This window comes from Salvelinus namaycush, chromosome 19 (assembly GCF_016432855.1).
Source record: "Salvelinus namaycush isolate Seneca chromosome 19, SaNama_1.0, whole genome shotgun sequence".
NCBI lineage: Eukaryota > Metazoa > Chordata > Actinopteri > Salmoniformes > Salmonidae > Salvelinus > Salvelinus namaycush.
This window is the reverse complement of record NC_052325.1, coordinates 41,285,302-41,299,832: the sequence shown is the minus strand read 5'-3', so window position 1 is coordinate 41,299,832 and position 14,531 is coordinate 41,285,302. Positions and strand designations below refer to the sequence as shown.

The 14,531-nt window shown below is 43.5% G+C and overlaps 3 protein-coding genes across 3 annotated transcripts; 1 reads left to right on the top strand and 2 right to left on the bottom strand.

The window, feature by feature from the left end:
• Positions 1-233: 233 nt before the first annotated feature.
• On the top strand, positions 234-2,533 carry zgc:136439 (uncharacterized protein LOC678627 homolog). Its single transcript, XM_039015007.1, has 8 exons — positions 234-709; positions 916-1,005; positions 1,113-1,192; positions 1,274-1,389; positions 1,635-1,732; positions 1,984-2,052; positions 2,133-2,191; positions 2,276-2,533. Exons 1-8 carry the CDS (start codon positions 518-520, stop codon positions 2,394-2,396), a joined length of 825 nt encoding a protein of 274 aa, XP_038870935.1. The 5' UTR covers positions 234-517; the 3' UTR covers positions 2,397-2,533.
• On the bottom strand, positions 2,420-5,912 carry asnsd1 (asparagine synthetase domain containing 1). Its single transcript, XM_039015006.1, has 3 exons — positions 4,475-5,912; positions 4,113-4,294; positions 2,420-2,879 (listed from the first exon to the last, which is right to left on the bottom strand). The coding sequence occupies exons 1-3, from the start codon at positions 5,888-5,890 to the stop codon at positions 2,633-2,635; spliced, it is 1,845 nt and encodes a 614-aa protein (XP_038870934.1). The 5' UTR covers positions 5,891-5,912; the 3' UTR covers positions 2,420-2,632.
• LOC120064430 (ASNSD1 upstream open reading frame protein-like) lies at positions 5,857-14,193 on the bottom strand. The gene is made up of 4 exons (XM_039015008.1): positions 13,994-14,193; positions 6,241-6,294; positions 6,064-6,139; positions 5,857-5,974 (listed from the first exon to the last, which is right to left on the bottom strand). Exons 1-4 carry the CDS (start codon positions 14,069-14,071, stop codon positions 5,943-5,945), a joined length of 240 nt encoding a protein of 79 aa, XP_038870936.1. The 5' UTR covers positions 14,072-14,193; the 3' UTR covers positions 5,857-5,942.
• Positions 14,194-14,531: the final 338 nt, after the last annotated feature.

Below are 14,531 nucleotides of genomic sequence, written 5' to 3'. Positions count from 1 at the left end.
ATTCCGTGCTCTTGGCAACCAAGACGCTCAGCCTTGGTTACGGGCGCGCGATGTCTAGACAGACTTGGGGTGCGTTCGTAAATTCGTCAGTTATTCTGCTATCTTGCACACTCAAAGAGAGTGCTCTGAAATCGTAGTAGATAGCCAGAGTGAATTTACGAACGCACCCCTGATCTCCTCATAAAGTTTTCCAATTCATGACATATGGGGGCGCTGTTCAATTACTTTTGAAGACGTTGCTTTGTTGAGACTTTGTACCGTAACCTACAGCGTATGGTCGGTTTACCCCCCAAAATTGTTTTACGTCGTGGAAGAATGATATTCTGATTGACACAGGTTCGTGTATTCACTATTGAACACAGATGTGAAGTCGTATGTTATAATTGCTGCTTTGATACGTTTACTTGACCTATAACTCACAAGCAGTTTACAGCAGCATTTGAACTAGCGTCTTATTTAGCCACCTAGCTAAATAAGTGACTTACGCTAAGTAGCCTACTCTGGCACGGTTGTTTAAATGAAAGCGGTTATTCTCGCTGCGGGATATGGAACAAGGTTGCAGAGAGATGTTGATAACGACACGAGCAGAAGATTCAAACATCTGGCTGGCATTGCCAAACCACTACTTCCTGTGGGGCACTGTGCCTTGATATCTCACTGGGTCCAAGCTTTGAATACCACTGGATGCGTGGACACCGTCTTTGTCATTGTAAGTATCAAAGTACATTAAGAGTATTTTATGTGAATTATTTTACTCCACATGTAACTGTACCTGGCCAACATTTTGAACATTCATCAGTTCATTGGAAAGTAAAACCCAATAAATATTTTAAGAATTTCGAAATACCTAAATTCATGTTTAAGGACTGATGTGTGGTGATAATGTCAACGATGACTATCTTTTTACCTTAACAGACCAATGCCCTCCACCACAAAGCATTTGAGGAGTGGGCCCTGGACTTCCCTAATGTCAAAGTGCTAAGTGATGGAACAAAGAACAATGAGGTTCGTCAGCTTGCATGATTTTCCCTGGGATAGTGTTGTCATGTTGATCCATGTGCATTGTCCAGGTCAAATATGAATTATACATTTGACAATTTTTATTCCACAAGGACCGTCTTGGTGCTGTCGCCTGTCTTCAGCTAACAGTCAAGCACTTCAAGATTGAAGACCATGTAATAGTTATCGGAGGGTATGTTTGAAAAAGCTTCTTCGCTTGACTCAATGTAGAAAACATTTACTGACTCATACTGACAGGCTCTTCTCCACACAGAGACACTTTGTTCAAGGAAGATTTCAGTCTCATTAAAGTTAAAGAGAAGTTTTCTGACCTGCAAGCAATGTGTGAAGACAGCAGTCTGGTTCTTTCCTACCAATGTAAAGATGAGGGTGAGTGAAATGTCAGATTGTGTGCTTTTGAAGTTGTCATGCTAGCTGTAGCCCCAAAGAACTCAAGAAAATATATTTTGTATCTCTATCCTGTTTTTTACACTAAAATCTTTCAAATGCTGCACTAATCACACGACTTGTTTAAAGCACATCCAGTTGGATAACATTTGTGAGCGATTATCATTACATACTGAGTATACCAAACACCTTCCTAATGAGTTGTATTTCTGTATTTGCTCCCATAGAGACACAGAAGTATGGTATTTTGGAAGTCGATGAAGACCTTCGGGTGCGCTGTATGAAGGAGAAACCTCTTCCCTCTGAGACAAAATCAAGGAGAGCAGTATGTGCATACTAACACTTTTCTGTCCCTCCCTAGAATATATACCCAACCTCTTAAGACTTTTCTTGCTTTGGAATGTTTATAAATTGTAACATTAAACACAGCAGATAAACCTTTTGTTTAAGGGCTCAAACTAGGAGCAAGTAATCTATTTGCTGATAAGCGCAAGAAGTATTCGACTTGCTACTAAACCTCCCAGTTTCCCACCGTGTCTACATATTCGCCTATTGATGGTGTATGCTTTTTTGCAGTGTCCATGTTTCTACTTATTTTCCAAGAAAATCCTTCATCTATTGGATGCCTTTCTTGAAGAAAATAAGGTAAACAGTAATTTCCTTAATTTGTGCTGGTAATCCATCACTTGATATTAATCTAAACTAAAGCAGCTCTTTTTTCAAAGGAAGCACCAATCGAAGAAAAGGACGCACCTGGAAACTTTTTGTCGTGGCTCATTTCAAGGTACTAATTCAAAATTGATGATCAACATTCACGGCTGCAAAAACAATGCATTCTCTCAGTACACTTTTCCTTTTCCCACCACAGAAAGCCTGTGTATATTCATCAGATTTCTGGCCGTTTTGATGTGGGAAACCTGCCCTCCTATGTTGAATGTGACCGGTACTTCAGAGAAAATCTTCAAGATGTGAAGTCTTACATGATGTAGCGTGCACAGAGCCATGTTTCAGATTGGCAATGTGAAGAAAATGGTAACTTTATTTGTGCCTTGAAAATATTCAAATTATATTACAATCAAAATGTGTATTTGTATATTTATCGGAAAATAAAACATGTCTGTTCATATTGTGGCTCACTGTGACCCTAATTAAGAGGATGACTTAGTTGCTTTATGTCAATACAGTGTAAAAAAAAAAAACATTCCTGATTAAATGTTGTGCTGATCTAAGGTGTGAGGAGTCTCTTGCACTTGTCTGAGGCCTTCTCGTGGCTGTTTTCCATCTTTGCAATGCGGGAACCAAACTGCATGGCTCTCTTAGGCAGTAGAGCAGATGCCCCCAGACCCAGTTTCTTGGCAGCCAGCCTCAGCAGCAGTTTCTCCCCTACACCTCGAGGCAGGGACAGATCTGCCTTATCAGACACTGGCAGGGCATTCAGGAAACACACCACATCCTCATCCAAATAGGGAAACCTATACAAGGCCAACAAAAACATCCAGCATATCACAATTAATTCAAATACACAAAAGTATGTGGACACACCTTTCAAATGAGTGTATTTGGCTATTTCAGCCACACCCGTTGCATAAAATCGAGCACGCGGCCGTGCAATCTCCATAGACAAATATTGGCAGTAGAATGGCCTTACTGAAGAGCTCAGTGACTTTCAATGTGGCACCGTCATAAGATGCCACATTTCCAACAAATCAGTTGGTCAAATTTCTGTCCTGCTAGAGCTGCCCCGTTCAACTAAGTGCTGTTATTGTGAAGTGGAAACGTCTAGGAGCAACAACGGCTCAACCGCAAAGTGGTAGGCCACACAAGCTCACGGAACAGGACCGGCGTGTGCTTTAGCGCATAAAAATCATGTCCTTGGTTGCAACACTCACTACCGAGTTCCAAGCTGCCTCTGATAGCACCTTCAGCACAAGAACTGTTTGTCTGGAGCTTCATGAAATGGGTTTCCATGGTTTCCAAGCCTAAGATCACCATGCACAATGTCAAGCGTCAGCTGGAGTGGTGTAAAGCTCATCGCCATTCGAATCTGGAGCAGCACCATCTGGCAGTCCAACGGACGAATCTGGGTTTGGCGGATGCCAGGAGACCGCTACCTTCCGAATGCATAGTGCCAACTGTAAAGTTTGTTGAAGGATGAATAATGGTCTGGGGCTGTTTTTCATGGTTCAGGCTAGGCCCCTTAGTTCCAGTGAATGGAAATCTTAACGCTACAGCATACAGTTACATTCTAGACGATTCTGTGCTTCCAACTTTGTGGAAACAGTTTGGGGAAGGCCCTTTGCTATTTCGACATGCACAAAGCGATATCCATACAGAAATGGTTTGTTGAGATCGTGTGGAAGAACTTAACTGGCCTGCACAGAGCCCTGACCTCAACCCCAGCGAACACCTTTGGGATGAATTGGAATGCCGACTGCGAGCCAGGCCTAATCGCCCAACATCAGTGCCCGACCTTACTAATGTTCTTGTGGCTGAATGGAAGCAAGACCCCGTAGCAATGTTCCAACATCTAGTGGAAAGCCTTCCCAGAAGAGTGGAGGCTGTTATAGCAGCAAAGGGGGGGACCAACTCCATATTAATGCCCATGATTTTGGAATGAGATGTTTGACGAGCAGGTGTCCACATACTGTCATGTAGTGTATTTTTGGTACTGGAAAATCTGCTTGCTTCTAATGACCGAGACTTGCCTAGCCTCCTTCCCGTGGTCCCCTATGATTCTGTCATCTCGACCCAGATTCCTTGTGGAGATTCTGCCCAGCTCCATGGCCAGCTCTTGGACCAGACCCTCTTGCCCAGAGGTCTTGAAGCGGACTCGGTGTCTGGAGTACCCTGCCAGCTGCTCATCCGCTCCAATACCGGTCAAAATCACCTGCCGTCACAGAGCAGTGGAACAGACAATTTACTTGAAAGGTTGTTAATTGGGTCTGATTTATACCACTGCAAAGCTAAACATTTTCAACAAAAAAAGTTAGAATATGAAACAGACTTTATTAACAACTTGTAAATGGCATGTTCCTTATTATTTTACCCATTTGATACTCTACTGTACCTTGGCAGATGATGTGAACCCCCTCTCTTCGTTGCCTTCTGTAAGGAAGCCGGTTCCTCTCGCCGCAAACCACACAGCACATCCAATGCTGTCATCCAGCACGGTATCCAATGGGTGCACCAGGTGACAGATGTGCTCCTGGCGCATTTTCTGCAGCTCTTCCCGAGAAACGTTGATTTCAACAAAATTCCATCTTCTCTCTGGGTTCAAGTCCTGAAGCTCTTGCAGACCTGCTCTACCAGTGATCCTGTCTGGAACGCCGAAGGGGTTATACACATTGGAATCAGGAACGTCAGTTTTAGAATCCATTGGCTTTGTTTTGTGCTTTTTGCTTTTTTTGGTAGACGCCTTCACAATTTTTGGTTCCTGCAGTTTGAATGCCACATTCAGAAGGTCGATTGGTTGGTGGTTTGGGATGTGGCGGTCGGCCAGGGCAGCCAGAACCATGGAATCAATCCCTCCTGAGAAAAGAATTGCAATTGCTGCCTTGTCATTGGTCAGTGGTGATGTCATCTGTGTATCAAAGGGAAGACACTGCACACGCCTCCGTACTGCCTCACTGAGAACATCAATGAGACGATTTACCACAGGCTCTCTCACACCAGACTTTAGCAACACCTCCAGGTCTTCAACTGAGGACTGTGAGCTTGGATCATGTTCCATCTCCAACAACTGAGGGATTGACATGTTCAGTGGGCAAACTGGAGACGTGAGGGAGAGACCTGAATTGTTCATCATTGCTGAGGTGTAACTTGGTATACCCTCCCACTTAGATTCATGACTAACAGACGATAGATTCTCGCCTGCGTGAACCCATGGATAAACCTCAAAGGTCAAACAGCCAGACTCTGCAAACGCCCTCAGATCAATCCTGTAAACACCAACTGCTGGAACCTCTTGCCACTGTGGTGGTCGGTCAGAGCCAGGGAGACAGGCAGCCACAGACGTCAGAGTCAAAGACTTCTCCTCAGCATCATATTGCCAAAGCAGGCTTCGCCGGCCAAAGAAGTCTCTCCCAAACCAAAGATAGTGTCCGGCCTGTTGGTAATAAGTGAAAGCCCAGGGTCCTCGGACATTGCCGAGGACAGACAGGATCTCTGTAGGGCTGTGGCAGGCTGCGAGGTGGTGGGAAAGAACGTCAGTGTCATTCTCTTCTGGTCTCAATAACAGTCCTCCAAAAACCTCTCCATTCCACATCAATACATTGCTGTTACGGTCTTGTGCTGGCTGAGGGGCAAGGCAACCTCTCATGTGAAGTACGTGAGCAGAGAACAGACACTGGTAGTGGGGATTTGAAGCTGTTTTGGTGATGTTGCAACTCGAGTTAGGCCCTCTTTTCCTTAGGTTTTCATGCACACTCTTCTCCAGCACAAGCTGGGAGGGGGACAAGCTCAGTACACAGCAAATACCACACATATTTATAGCTAGTAAGGCCTTATTTGTAGTTCCGTCCCGGATTGAGTAGATTCTACATATCCTTCTTCATGCTGTCGAGTTCCTCTGAGGGAAGAGAAGTTCACATGTAGTGTATCTCACATAAAAAATGGTTAAGAGAAAACAAAACTTGTACACAAAAATGGTATTCTTACTTTTGCATGAAGCAAGAGTCTGCCCTCTGTCTGCCAAGAAGAATATGTTACTGTTGGGCTGTTGAACATAGACCCTCTGAAAGGAATATGCATCAAGATTAGCATTACCTTCACAGGAACATCACATCTTAAAGAAATTAAACAGCTAGGTTTTACATTTTATTAACCACTTCTTACCCTGTTTTTCTTCAGATTGGAGAGCTCATCAAACACAATTTTCTGTTCCTTGATCTGCAGAAACATGACTTTAAGTGAGAAAAAAAACATAGATAATATAGAAATGAGTTCAGTTCAGAGAACTTTCATGAAAAGGCCTTTCCAGGGAGTTTTTCCTAGCCACTGCTTCTACACCTGCATTGCTTGCTGTTTGGGGTTTTAGGCTGGGTTTCTGTACAGCACTTTGAGATATCAGCTGATGTAAGAAGGGCTATATAAATAAATTTGAACAGTGTTTGTAGGCCTTGGTACCACATGTACCTGTCCTGATTAATGCAAGTTCCATTTCTCTCTGTTGCAGCTTGGTGGGGGGCCCAGGAGCTTTTCTCTGTGCACCATGTACCTGTATAAGCTGCCCACATCAGTGTGAATATCTACCATAACAATAGTCATGCATTTGTAACAAGAACAGTGAGTGTTGTGTTTGTATATCCTTATTTTGCAAAATGTAAATGTTTATCTGATCTGGACTACATTTTAATTAAAATAATTTTCTAGGATGACTAACAGCCATCATTATCAATGACCACCATCCACATGCACTCCACCACCACTTTTCTAATGAACACTTCTCTTCAATCAGCATATTGTACATGGATCAGCAAAATGTTCTATGTATTTATGATTAACATTCCCTTTTGTCAATAACAGCTTCTACATATCATGGCAACATGCTTGACTGAAAATCTTTAAAAACATGTACAGTGGGGCAAAAAAGTATTTAGTCAGCCACCAATTGTGCAAGTTCTCCCACTTAAAAAGATGAGAGGCCTGTAATTTTCATCATAGGTACACTTCAACTATGACAGACAAAATGAGAAAAAAAATCCAGAAAATCACATTGTAGGATTTTTAATGAATTTATTTGCAAATTATGGTGGAAAATAAGTATTTGGTCAATAACAAAAGTTTATCTCAATACTTTGTTATATACCCTTTGTTGGCAATGACAGAGGTCAAACGTTTTCTGTAAGTCTTCACAAGGTTTTCACACACTGTTGCTGGTATTTTGGCCCATTCCTCCATGCAGATCTCCTGTAGAGCAGTGATGTTTTGGGGCTGTTGCTGGGCAACACGGACTTTCAACTCCCTCCAAAGATTTTCTATGGGGTTGAGATCTGGAGACTGGCTAGGCCACTCCAGGACCTTGAAATGCTTCTTACGAAGCCACTCCTTCGTTGCCCGGGCGGTGTGTTTGGGATCATTGTCATGCTGAAAGACCCAGCCACATTTCATCTTCAATGCCCTTGCTGATGGAAGGAGGTTTTCACTCAAAATCTCACGATACATGGCCCCATTCATTCTTTCCTTTACACGGATCAGTCGTCCTGGTCCCTTTGCAGAAAAACAGCCCCAAAGCATGATGTTTCCACCCCCATGCTTCACAGTAGGTATGGTGTTCTTTGGATGCAACTCAGCATTCTTTGTCCTCCAAACACGACGAGTTTTTACCAAAAAGTTATACACTGCTCAAAAAAATAAAGGGAACACTTAAACAACACAATGTAACTACAAGTCAATCACACTTCTGTGAAATCAAACTGTCCACTTAGGAAGCAACATTGATTGACAATAAATTTCACATGCTGTTGTGCAAATGGAATAGACAAAAGGTGGAAATTATAGGCAATTAGCAAGACACCCCCAATAAAGGAGTGATTCTGCAGGTGGTGACCACAGACCACTTCTCAGTTCCTATGCTTCCTGGCTGATGTTTTGGTCACTTTTGAATGCTGGCGGTGCTCTCACTCTAGTGGTAGCATGAGACGGAGTCTACAACCCACACAAGTGGCTCAGGTAGTGCAGCTCATCCAGGATGGCACATCAATGCGAGCTGTGGCAAGAAGGTTTGCTGTGTCTGTCAGCGTAGTGTCCAGAGCATGGAGGCGCTACCAGGAGACAGGCCAGTACATCAGGAGACGTGGAGGAGGCCGTAGGAGGGCAACAACCCAGCAGCAGGACCGCTACCTCCGCCTTTGAGCAGGAGGAGCACTGCCAGAGCCCTGCAAAATGACCTCCAGCAGGCCACAAATGTGCATGTGTCTGCTCAAACGGTCAGAAACAGACTCCATGAGGGTGGTATGAGGGGCCGACGTCCACAGGTGGGGGTTGTGCTTACAGCCCAACACCGTGCAGGACGTTTGGCATTTGCCAGAGAACACCAAGATTGGCAAATTCGCCACTGGCGCCCTGTGCTCTTCACAGATGAAAGCAGGTTCACACTGAGCACATGAGCACATGTGACAGACGTGACAGAGTCTGGAGACGCCGTGGAGAACGTTCTGCTGCCTGCAACATCCTCCAGCATGACCGGTTTGGCGGTGGGTCAGTCATGGTGTGGGGTGGCATTTCTTTGTGGGGCCGCACAGCCCTCCATGTGCTCGCCAGAGGTAGCCTGACTGCCATTAGGTACCAAGATGAGATCCTCAGAGCCCTTGTGAGACCATATGCTGACACATGCAGCATATGGAATAGTGGCCTGCTGGAGGTCATTTTGCAGGGCTTTTGCAGACCTGCAGAATCACTCCTTTATTGGGGGTGTCTTGCTAATTGCCTATAATTTCCACCTTTTGTCTATTCCATTTGCACAACAGCATGTGAAATTTATTGTCAATCAGTGTTGCTTCCTAAGTGGACAGTTTGATTTCACAGAAGTGTGATTGACTTGGAGTTACATTGTGTTGTTTAAGTGTTCCCTTTATTTTTTTGAGCAGTGTATTTTGGTTTCATCTGACCATATGACAGTCTCCCAATCTTCTTCTGGGTCATCCAAATGCTCTCTAGCAAACTTCAGACGGGCCTGGACATGTACTGGCTTAAGCAGGGGGACACGTCTGGCACTGCAGGATTTGAGTCCCTGGCGGCGTAGTGTGTTACTGATGGTAGGCTTTATTACTTTGGTCCCAGCTCTCTGCAGGTCATTCACTAGGTCCCCCCCGTGTGGTTCTGGGATTTTTGCTCACCGTTCTTGTGATTATTTTGACCCCACGGGGTGAGATCTTGCGTGGAGCCCCAGATCGAGGGAGATTATCAGTGGTCTTGTATGTCTTCCATTTCCTAATAATTGCTCCCACAGTTGATTTTTTTCAAACCAAGCTGCTTACCTATTGCAGATTCAGTCTTCCCAGCCTGGTGCAGGTCTACAATTTTGTTTCTGGTGTCCTTTGACAGCTCTTTGGTCTTGGCCATAGTGGAGTTTGGAGTGTGACTGTTTGAGCTTGTGGACAGGTGTCTTTTATACTGATAACAAGTTCAAACAGGTGCCATTAATACAGGTAACGAGTGGAGGACAGAGGAGCCTCTTAAAGAAGAAGTTACAGGTCTGTGAGAGCCAGAAATATTGCTTGTTTGTAGATGACCAAATACTTATTTTCCACCATAATTTGCAAATTAATTAATTAAAAATCCTACAATGTGATTTTCTGGATTTTTTTTCTCATTTTGTCTGTCATAGTTGAAGTGTACCTATGATGAAAATTACAGGCCTCATCTTTTTAAGTGGGAGAACTTGCACAATTGGTGGCTGACTAAATACTTTTTTGCCCCACTGTATATAGGCTTTATGGAGGTTATGGGGGTCATTCTGTTGCCCATCAGATTTCATTTATGGCAATATGTCAAAGTTCTCAATTAGGAAGACGGTACTGTTCAAAAAGCATGTTTATGACTGTTCACAGGACTCTACAAATGTTATGTTGAACAAGCATCACGGATGAAGGACGGGTAGGAAAACACCACCAAATCATCCAATGTTTGCTTCATGGACAATTGTTGGCATCTTTGAAAATAAATACAGAATACATGTTGTTTCTAATGACTTTTATGCTAAATGTGAGTATTTAGCAGGTCTATGGTTTTGGAATGTTTTAAATATATACAGCTGAAGTTGGAGGTTTTACATACACCTAAAAATTCCCTGTCTTAGGTCAGTTAGGCTCACCACTTCATTTTAAGAATGTGAAATGTCAGAATAATAGTAGAGAGAATAATTTATTTCAGCTTTTATTTCATTCATCACATTCCCAGTGGGTCAGAAGTTTGCATACACTCAATTAGTATTTGGTAGCATTGCCTTTAAATTGTTTTACTTGGGTCAAACGTTTTGGGTAGCCTTCCACAATAAGTTGGCTGAATTTTGACCCATTCCTCCTGACAGAGCTGGTGTAACTGAGTCAGGTTTGTAGGCCTCCTTGCTCGCACACGCTTTTTCAGTTCTGCCCACAAATTTTCTATGGGATTGAGGTCAGGGCTTTGTGATGGCCACTCCAATACCTTGACATTGTTGTCCTTAAGCCATTTCGCCACAACTTTGGAAGTATGCTTGGGGTCATTGTCCATTTGGAAGACCCATTTGCGACCAAGTTTTAACTTCCTGACTGATGTCTTGAGCTGTTGCTTCAATATATCCACATAATTTCTCCCCCTCATGATGCAATCTATTTTGTGAAGTGCACCAGTCCCTCCTGCAGCAAAGCACCCCCACAACATGATGCTGCCACCCCCGTGCTTCACGGTCGGGATGGTGTTCTTCGGCTTGCAAGCCTCCCCCTTTTTTCTCCAAACATAATGATGGTCATTATGGCCTAACAGTTATATTTTTGTTTCATCAGACCAGAGGACATTTCTCCAAAAAGTATGACCTTTGTCCCCATGTGCAGTTGCAAACCGTAGTCTGGCTTTTTTATGGCGGTTTTGGAGCAGTGGCTTCTTCCTTGCTGAGCGGCCTTTCAGGTTCTGTCGATATAGGACTCGTTTTACTGTGGATATAGATACTTTTGTACCGGTTTCCTCCAGCATCTTCACAAGGTCCTTTGCTGTTGTCTGGGATTGATTTGCACTTTTCGCATCAAAGTACGTTCATCTCTAGGAGACAGAACGCGTCTCCTTCCTGAGCGGTATGACGGCTGTGTGGTCCCATGGTGTTTATACTTGCGTACTATTGTTTGTACAGATGAACGTGGTACCTTCAGGTGTTTGGAAATTGCTCCCAAGAATGAACCAGACTTGTGGAAGTCTACATTTTTTGGGCTGATTTCTTTTGATTTTCCCATGATGTCAAGCAAAGAGGCACTGAGTTTGAAGGTAGGCCTTGAAATACATCCACAGGTACACCTCCAATTGACTCAAATGACTTCAATTAGCCTATCAGAAGCTTCTAAAGCCATGACATTTTCTGGAATTTTCCAAGCCATTTAAAAGGCACAGTCAATTTAGTGTATGTAAACTTCTGACCACTGGAATTGTGATTCAGTGAATTATAACTGAAATATCTGTCTGTAAACAATTGTTGGAAAAATGACTTGTGTCATGCACAAAGTAGATGTCCTAACCAACTTGCCAAAACTATAGTTTGTTAACAAGAAATTTGTGGAGTGGTTGAAAAACGAGCTTTAATGACTCCAACCTAAGTGTATGTAAACTTCCGACTTCAACTGTATAAACTCAGCAAAAAAGAAACATCTCTTTTTCAGGACCCTGTCTTTAAAAGATAATTCATAAAAATCCAAATAACTTCACAGATCTTCATTGTAATGGGTTTAAACACTGTTTCCCATGCTTGTTCAATGAACCATAAAAAATTAATGAACATGCACCTGTGGAACGGTAGTTAAGACACTAACAGCTTACAGACGGTAGGCAATTAAGGTCACAGTTATGAATACTTAGGACACCAAAGAGTCCTTTCTATTGACTCTGAAAAACACCAAAAGAAAGATGCCCTGGGTCCATGCTCATCTGCGTGAATGTGCCTTAGGAATGCTGCAAGGAGGCATGAGGACTGCAGATGTGGCCAGGGCAATAAATTGCAATGTCCGTACTGTGAGACGCCTAAGACAGCGCTACAGGGAGACAGAACGGACAGCTGATCGGTACATCCGAACATCACACCTGCGGGACAGGTACAGGATGGCAAAAACAACTGCCCGAGTTACACCAGGAACGCACAATCCCTCCATCAGTGCTCAGACTGTCCGCAATAGGCTGAGAGAGGCTGGACTGAGGGCTTGTAGGCTTGTTGCAAGGCCTAGGCACGTCGCCTATGGACACAAACCCACCGTCGCTGGACCAGACAGGACTGGCAAAAAGTAATCTTCACTGACGAGTTGCGGTTTTGTCTCACCAGGGGTGATGATCAGATTCACATTTATCGTCGAAGGAATGAGCGTTACACCGAGGCCTGTACTCTGGAGCGGGATCGATTTGGAGGTGGAGGGTCCGTCATGGTCTTGGGCTGTGTGTCTCATCGGACTGAGGTTGTTGTCATTGCAGGCAATCTCAACGCTGTGCGTTACAGGGAAGACATCCTCCTCCCTCATGTGGTACCCTTCCTGACATGACCATGCCACCAGCCATACTGCTCGTTCTGTACTTGATTTCCTGCAAGACAGGAATGTCAGTGTTCTGCCATGGCCAACGAAGAGCCCAGATCTCAATCCCATTGAGCACGTCTGGGACCTGTTGGATCGGAGGGTGAGGGCTAGGGCCATTCCCCCCCAGAAATGTCCGGGAACTTGCAGGTGCCTTGGTGGAAGAGTGGGGTAACATCTCACAGCAAGAACTGGCAAATCTGGTGCAGTCCATGAGGAGGAGATGCACTGCAGTACTTAATGCAGCTGGTGGCCACACCAGATACTGTCTGTTACTTTTGACCCCCCCCCCCCCTTTGTTCAGGGACACATTATTCCATTTCTGTTAGTCACATGTCTGTGGAACTTGTTCAGTTTATGTCTCAGTTGTGGAATCTTACGTTCATACAAATATTTACACATGTTAAGTTTGCTGAAAATAAATGCAGTTGACAGTGAGGACGTTTCTATGCAGTCACGAGCCACCTGGATTATTTTGTTGCTTTTTTAAATGTTTGCTAAAATTCAAAAAATCTACTTTGTAGATGCTGAAACAGCCTTATTAGATTATGATCTGTAAACGAAATTAACACTTTCTAATATTTGTTTTTGCTGTCTTTTGAAGAAGTGAAGTGGGCAATATGGAATATATTGGCGGAAGGGAGAATTAGTGAGTGACTTCATGGATGTATAAACGGAGCGCATCCGTAAATGACACGGACAACCGCAGGGAATAAGCTGGTAAATGTAGAGCGTGTCAATGACAAAAAAAACGGTGCAGAGAAATAACATTACTTAGGATAACGTTACATATAGCTGTTTTCAAAACATTGGACCAACTTGCGCACAGATCTAAAATTACTAGATAGCAAATCCAACCAAATACACCTTAACAATAACATAAGTACTTCGACCGATTTCTCTGTAAAACAACGTTAGATCCAGTCTATGACATTAGCCAGAAGGCTCTGATGTTAGCAACCAGTCAAGTCTATGGAAGAGGCTCGCTAGCTAGCATCAGCTTTGTAGTGGTTATAACTACTACTATGTTGAAACACTCGTTTTAAAATGTCCTTACATTTCTCACAAGCGCAGTATTGTAGCTTTTAAATTATGTGAATATAAATGTAGTAATTCTGACGAATTTAAACCATATTTAACGAGATATCCTCCTTGTTGGTTAATGCCTGACGCACCGGAAACGGCTCCCCCAGTAAGAGGGCTTGGAAAGTTCGAGCGTGTAACGTGTATTGAGGCAATTGAGAGTTTAGATGGAGTATTTGGCTGCCAGAAACTCAGATTCTGACTAATTTAGCTGCCTATCTGCTCATTTCTCACACCAACAATCTGGCATTATCTAACGTTACCTTTTTGTTTAATTCCTCCTTCAGCGTAGACTCTCCCTCAGCAATGTTTTCGTTCGCACGCTGGTTCTTTGCAGACATTTTGATAAGGTAACACACAGCGAAGATAATATCGTATTTATTACCTAGCTAGCACTAGCAGACGAAAAACATTGTACAAGCAAGAGACGTCAACGAGGACTGAGTAATTGTATATATCATGGCGGTCCGCAAACAACCGTTTAAGGTGCATGCCGCCACCTACTGTGTTGGAGTGTGCGATCAATCATGTTATGCCTAATTCTGTACTACTACGAAAATAAAATGTAAAAAACAAATAAAACTTCTACCCACCTGGGCGGTTGATGTCTTCGATTATCTGTTTTGCCTTTCTGTGACATCACTTGCTGTAGGTGTCCTGGAAGGCAGGCAGTGTGCCCCTGACAGGATGCTCTCAATTGTGCATCTGTAAAAGTTTCTGAGGATCTTAGTGGCCAAGCCAAATTTCTTCAGCCCCCTAAGGCTCCCATGAATGGAACGGTATCAAACATATGGAAACCAA

What these genes read in the sequence shown, in the direction of transcription:
- zgc:136439 (XM_039015007.1), top strand. Translation starts at nt 518, where the DNA reads ATGAAAGCGGTTATTCTCGCTGCGGGATATGGAACAAGGTTGCAGAGA. An exon ending in TGGACACCGTCTTTGTCATT is followed by an intron (nt 710 to 915) that starts GTAAGTATCAAA and finishes TTACCTTAACAG; the next exon opens with ACCAATGCCCTCCACCACAA. An exon ending in CATGTAATAGTTATCGGAGG is followed by an intron (nt 1,193 to 1,273) that starts GTATGTTTGAAA and finishes TTCTCCACACAG; the next exon opens with AGACACTTTGTTCAAGGAAG.
- asnsd1 (XM_039015006.1), bottom strand. Translation starts at nt 5,890, where the DNA reads ATGTGTGGTATTTGCTGTGTACTGAGCTTGTCCCCCTCCCAGCTTGTG. An exon ending in GGTTCACATCATCTGCCAAG is followed by an intron (nt 4,295 to 4,474) that starts GTACAGTAGAGT and finishes CTGTGACGGCAG; the next exon opens with GTGATTTTGACCGGTATTGG. An exon ending in GACCACGGGAAGGAGGCTAG is followed by an intron (nt 2,880 to 4,112) that starts GCAAGTCTCGGT and finishes GGCCTTGTATAG; the next exon opens with GTTTCCCTATTTGGATGAGG.
- LOC120064430 (XM_039015008.1), bottom strand. Translation starts at nt 14,071, where the DNA reads ATGTCTGCAAAGAACCAGCGTGCGAACGAAAACATTGCTGAGGGAGAG. An exon ending in CCAATCTGAAGAAAAACAGG is followed by an intron (nt 6,140 to 6,240) that starts GTAAGAAGTGGT and finishes TATTCCTTTCAG; the next exon opens with AGGGTCTATGTTCAACAGCC. An exon ending in GACTCTTGCTTCATGCAAAA is followed by an intron (nt 5,975 to 6,063) that starts GTAAGAATACCA and finishes CTCTTCCCTCAG; the next exon opens with AGGAACTCGACAGCATGAAG.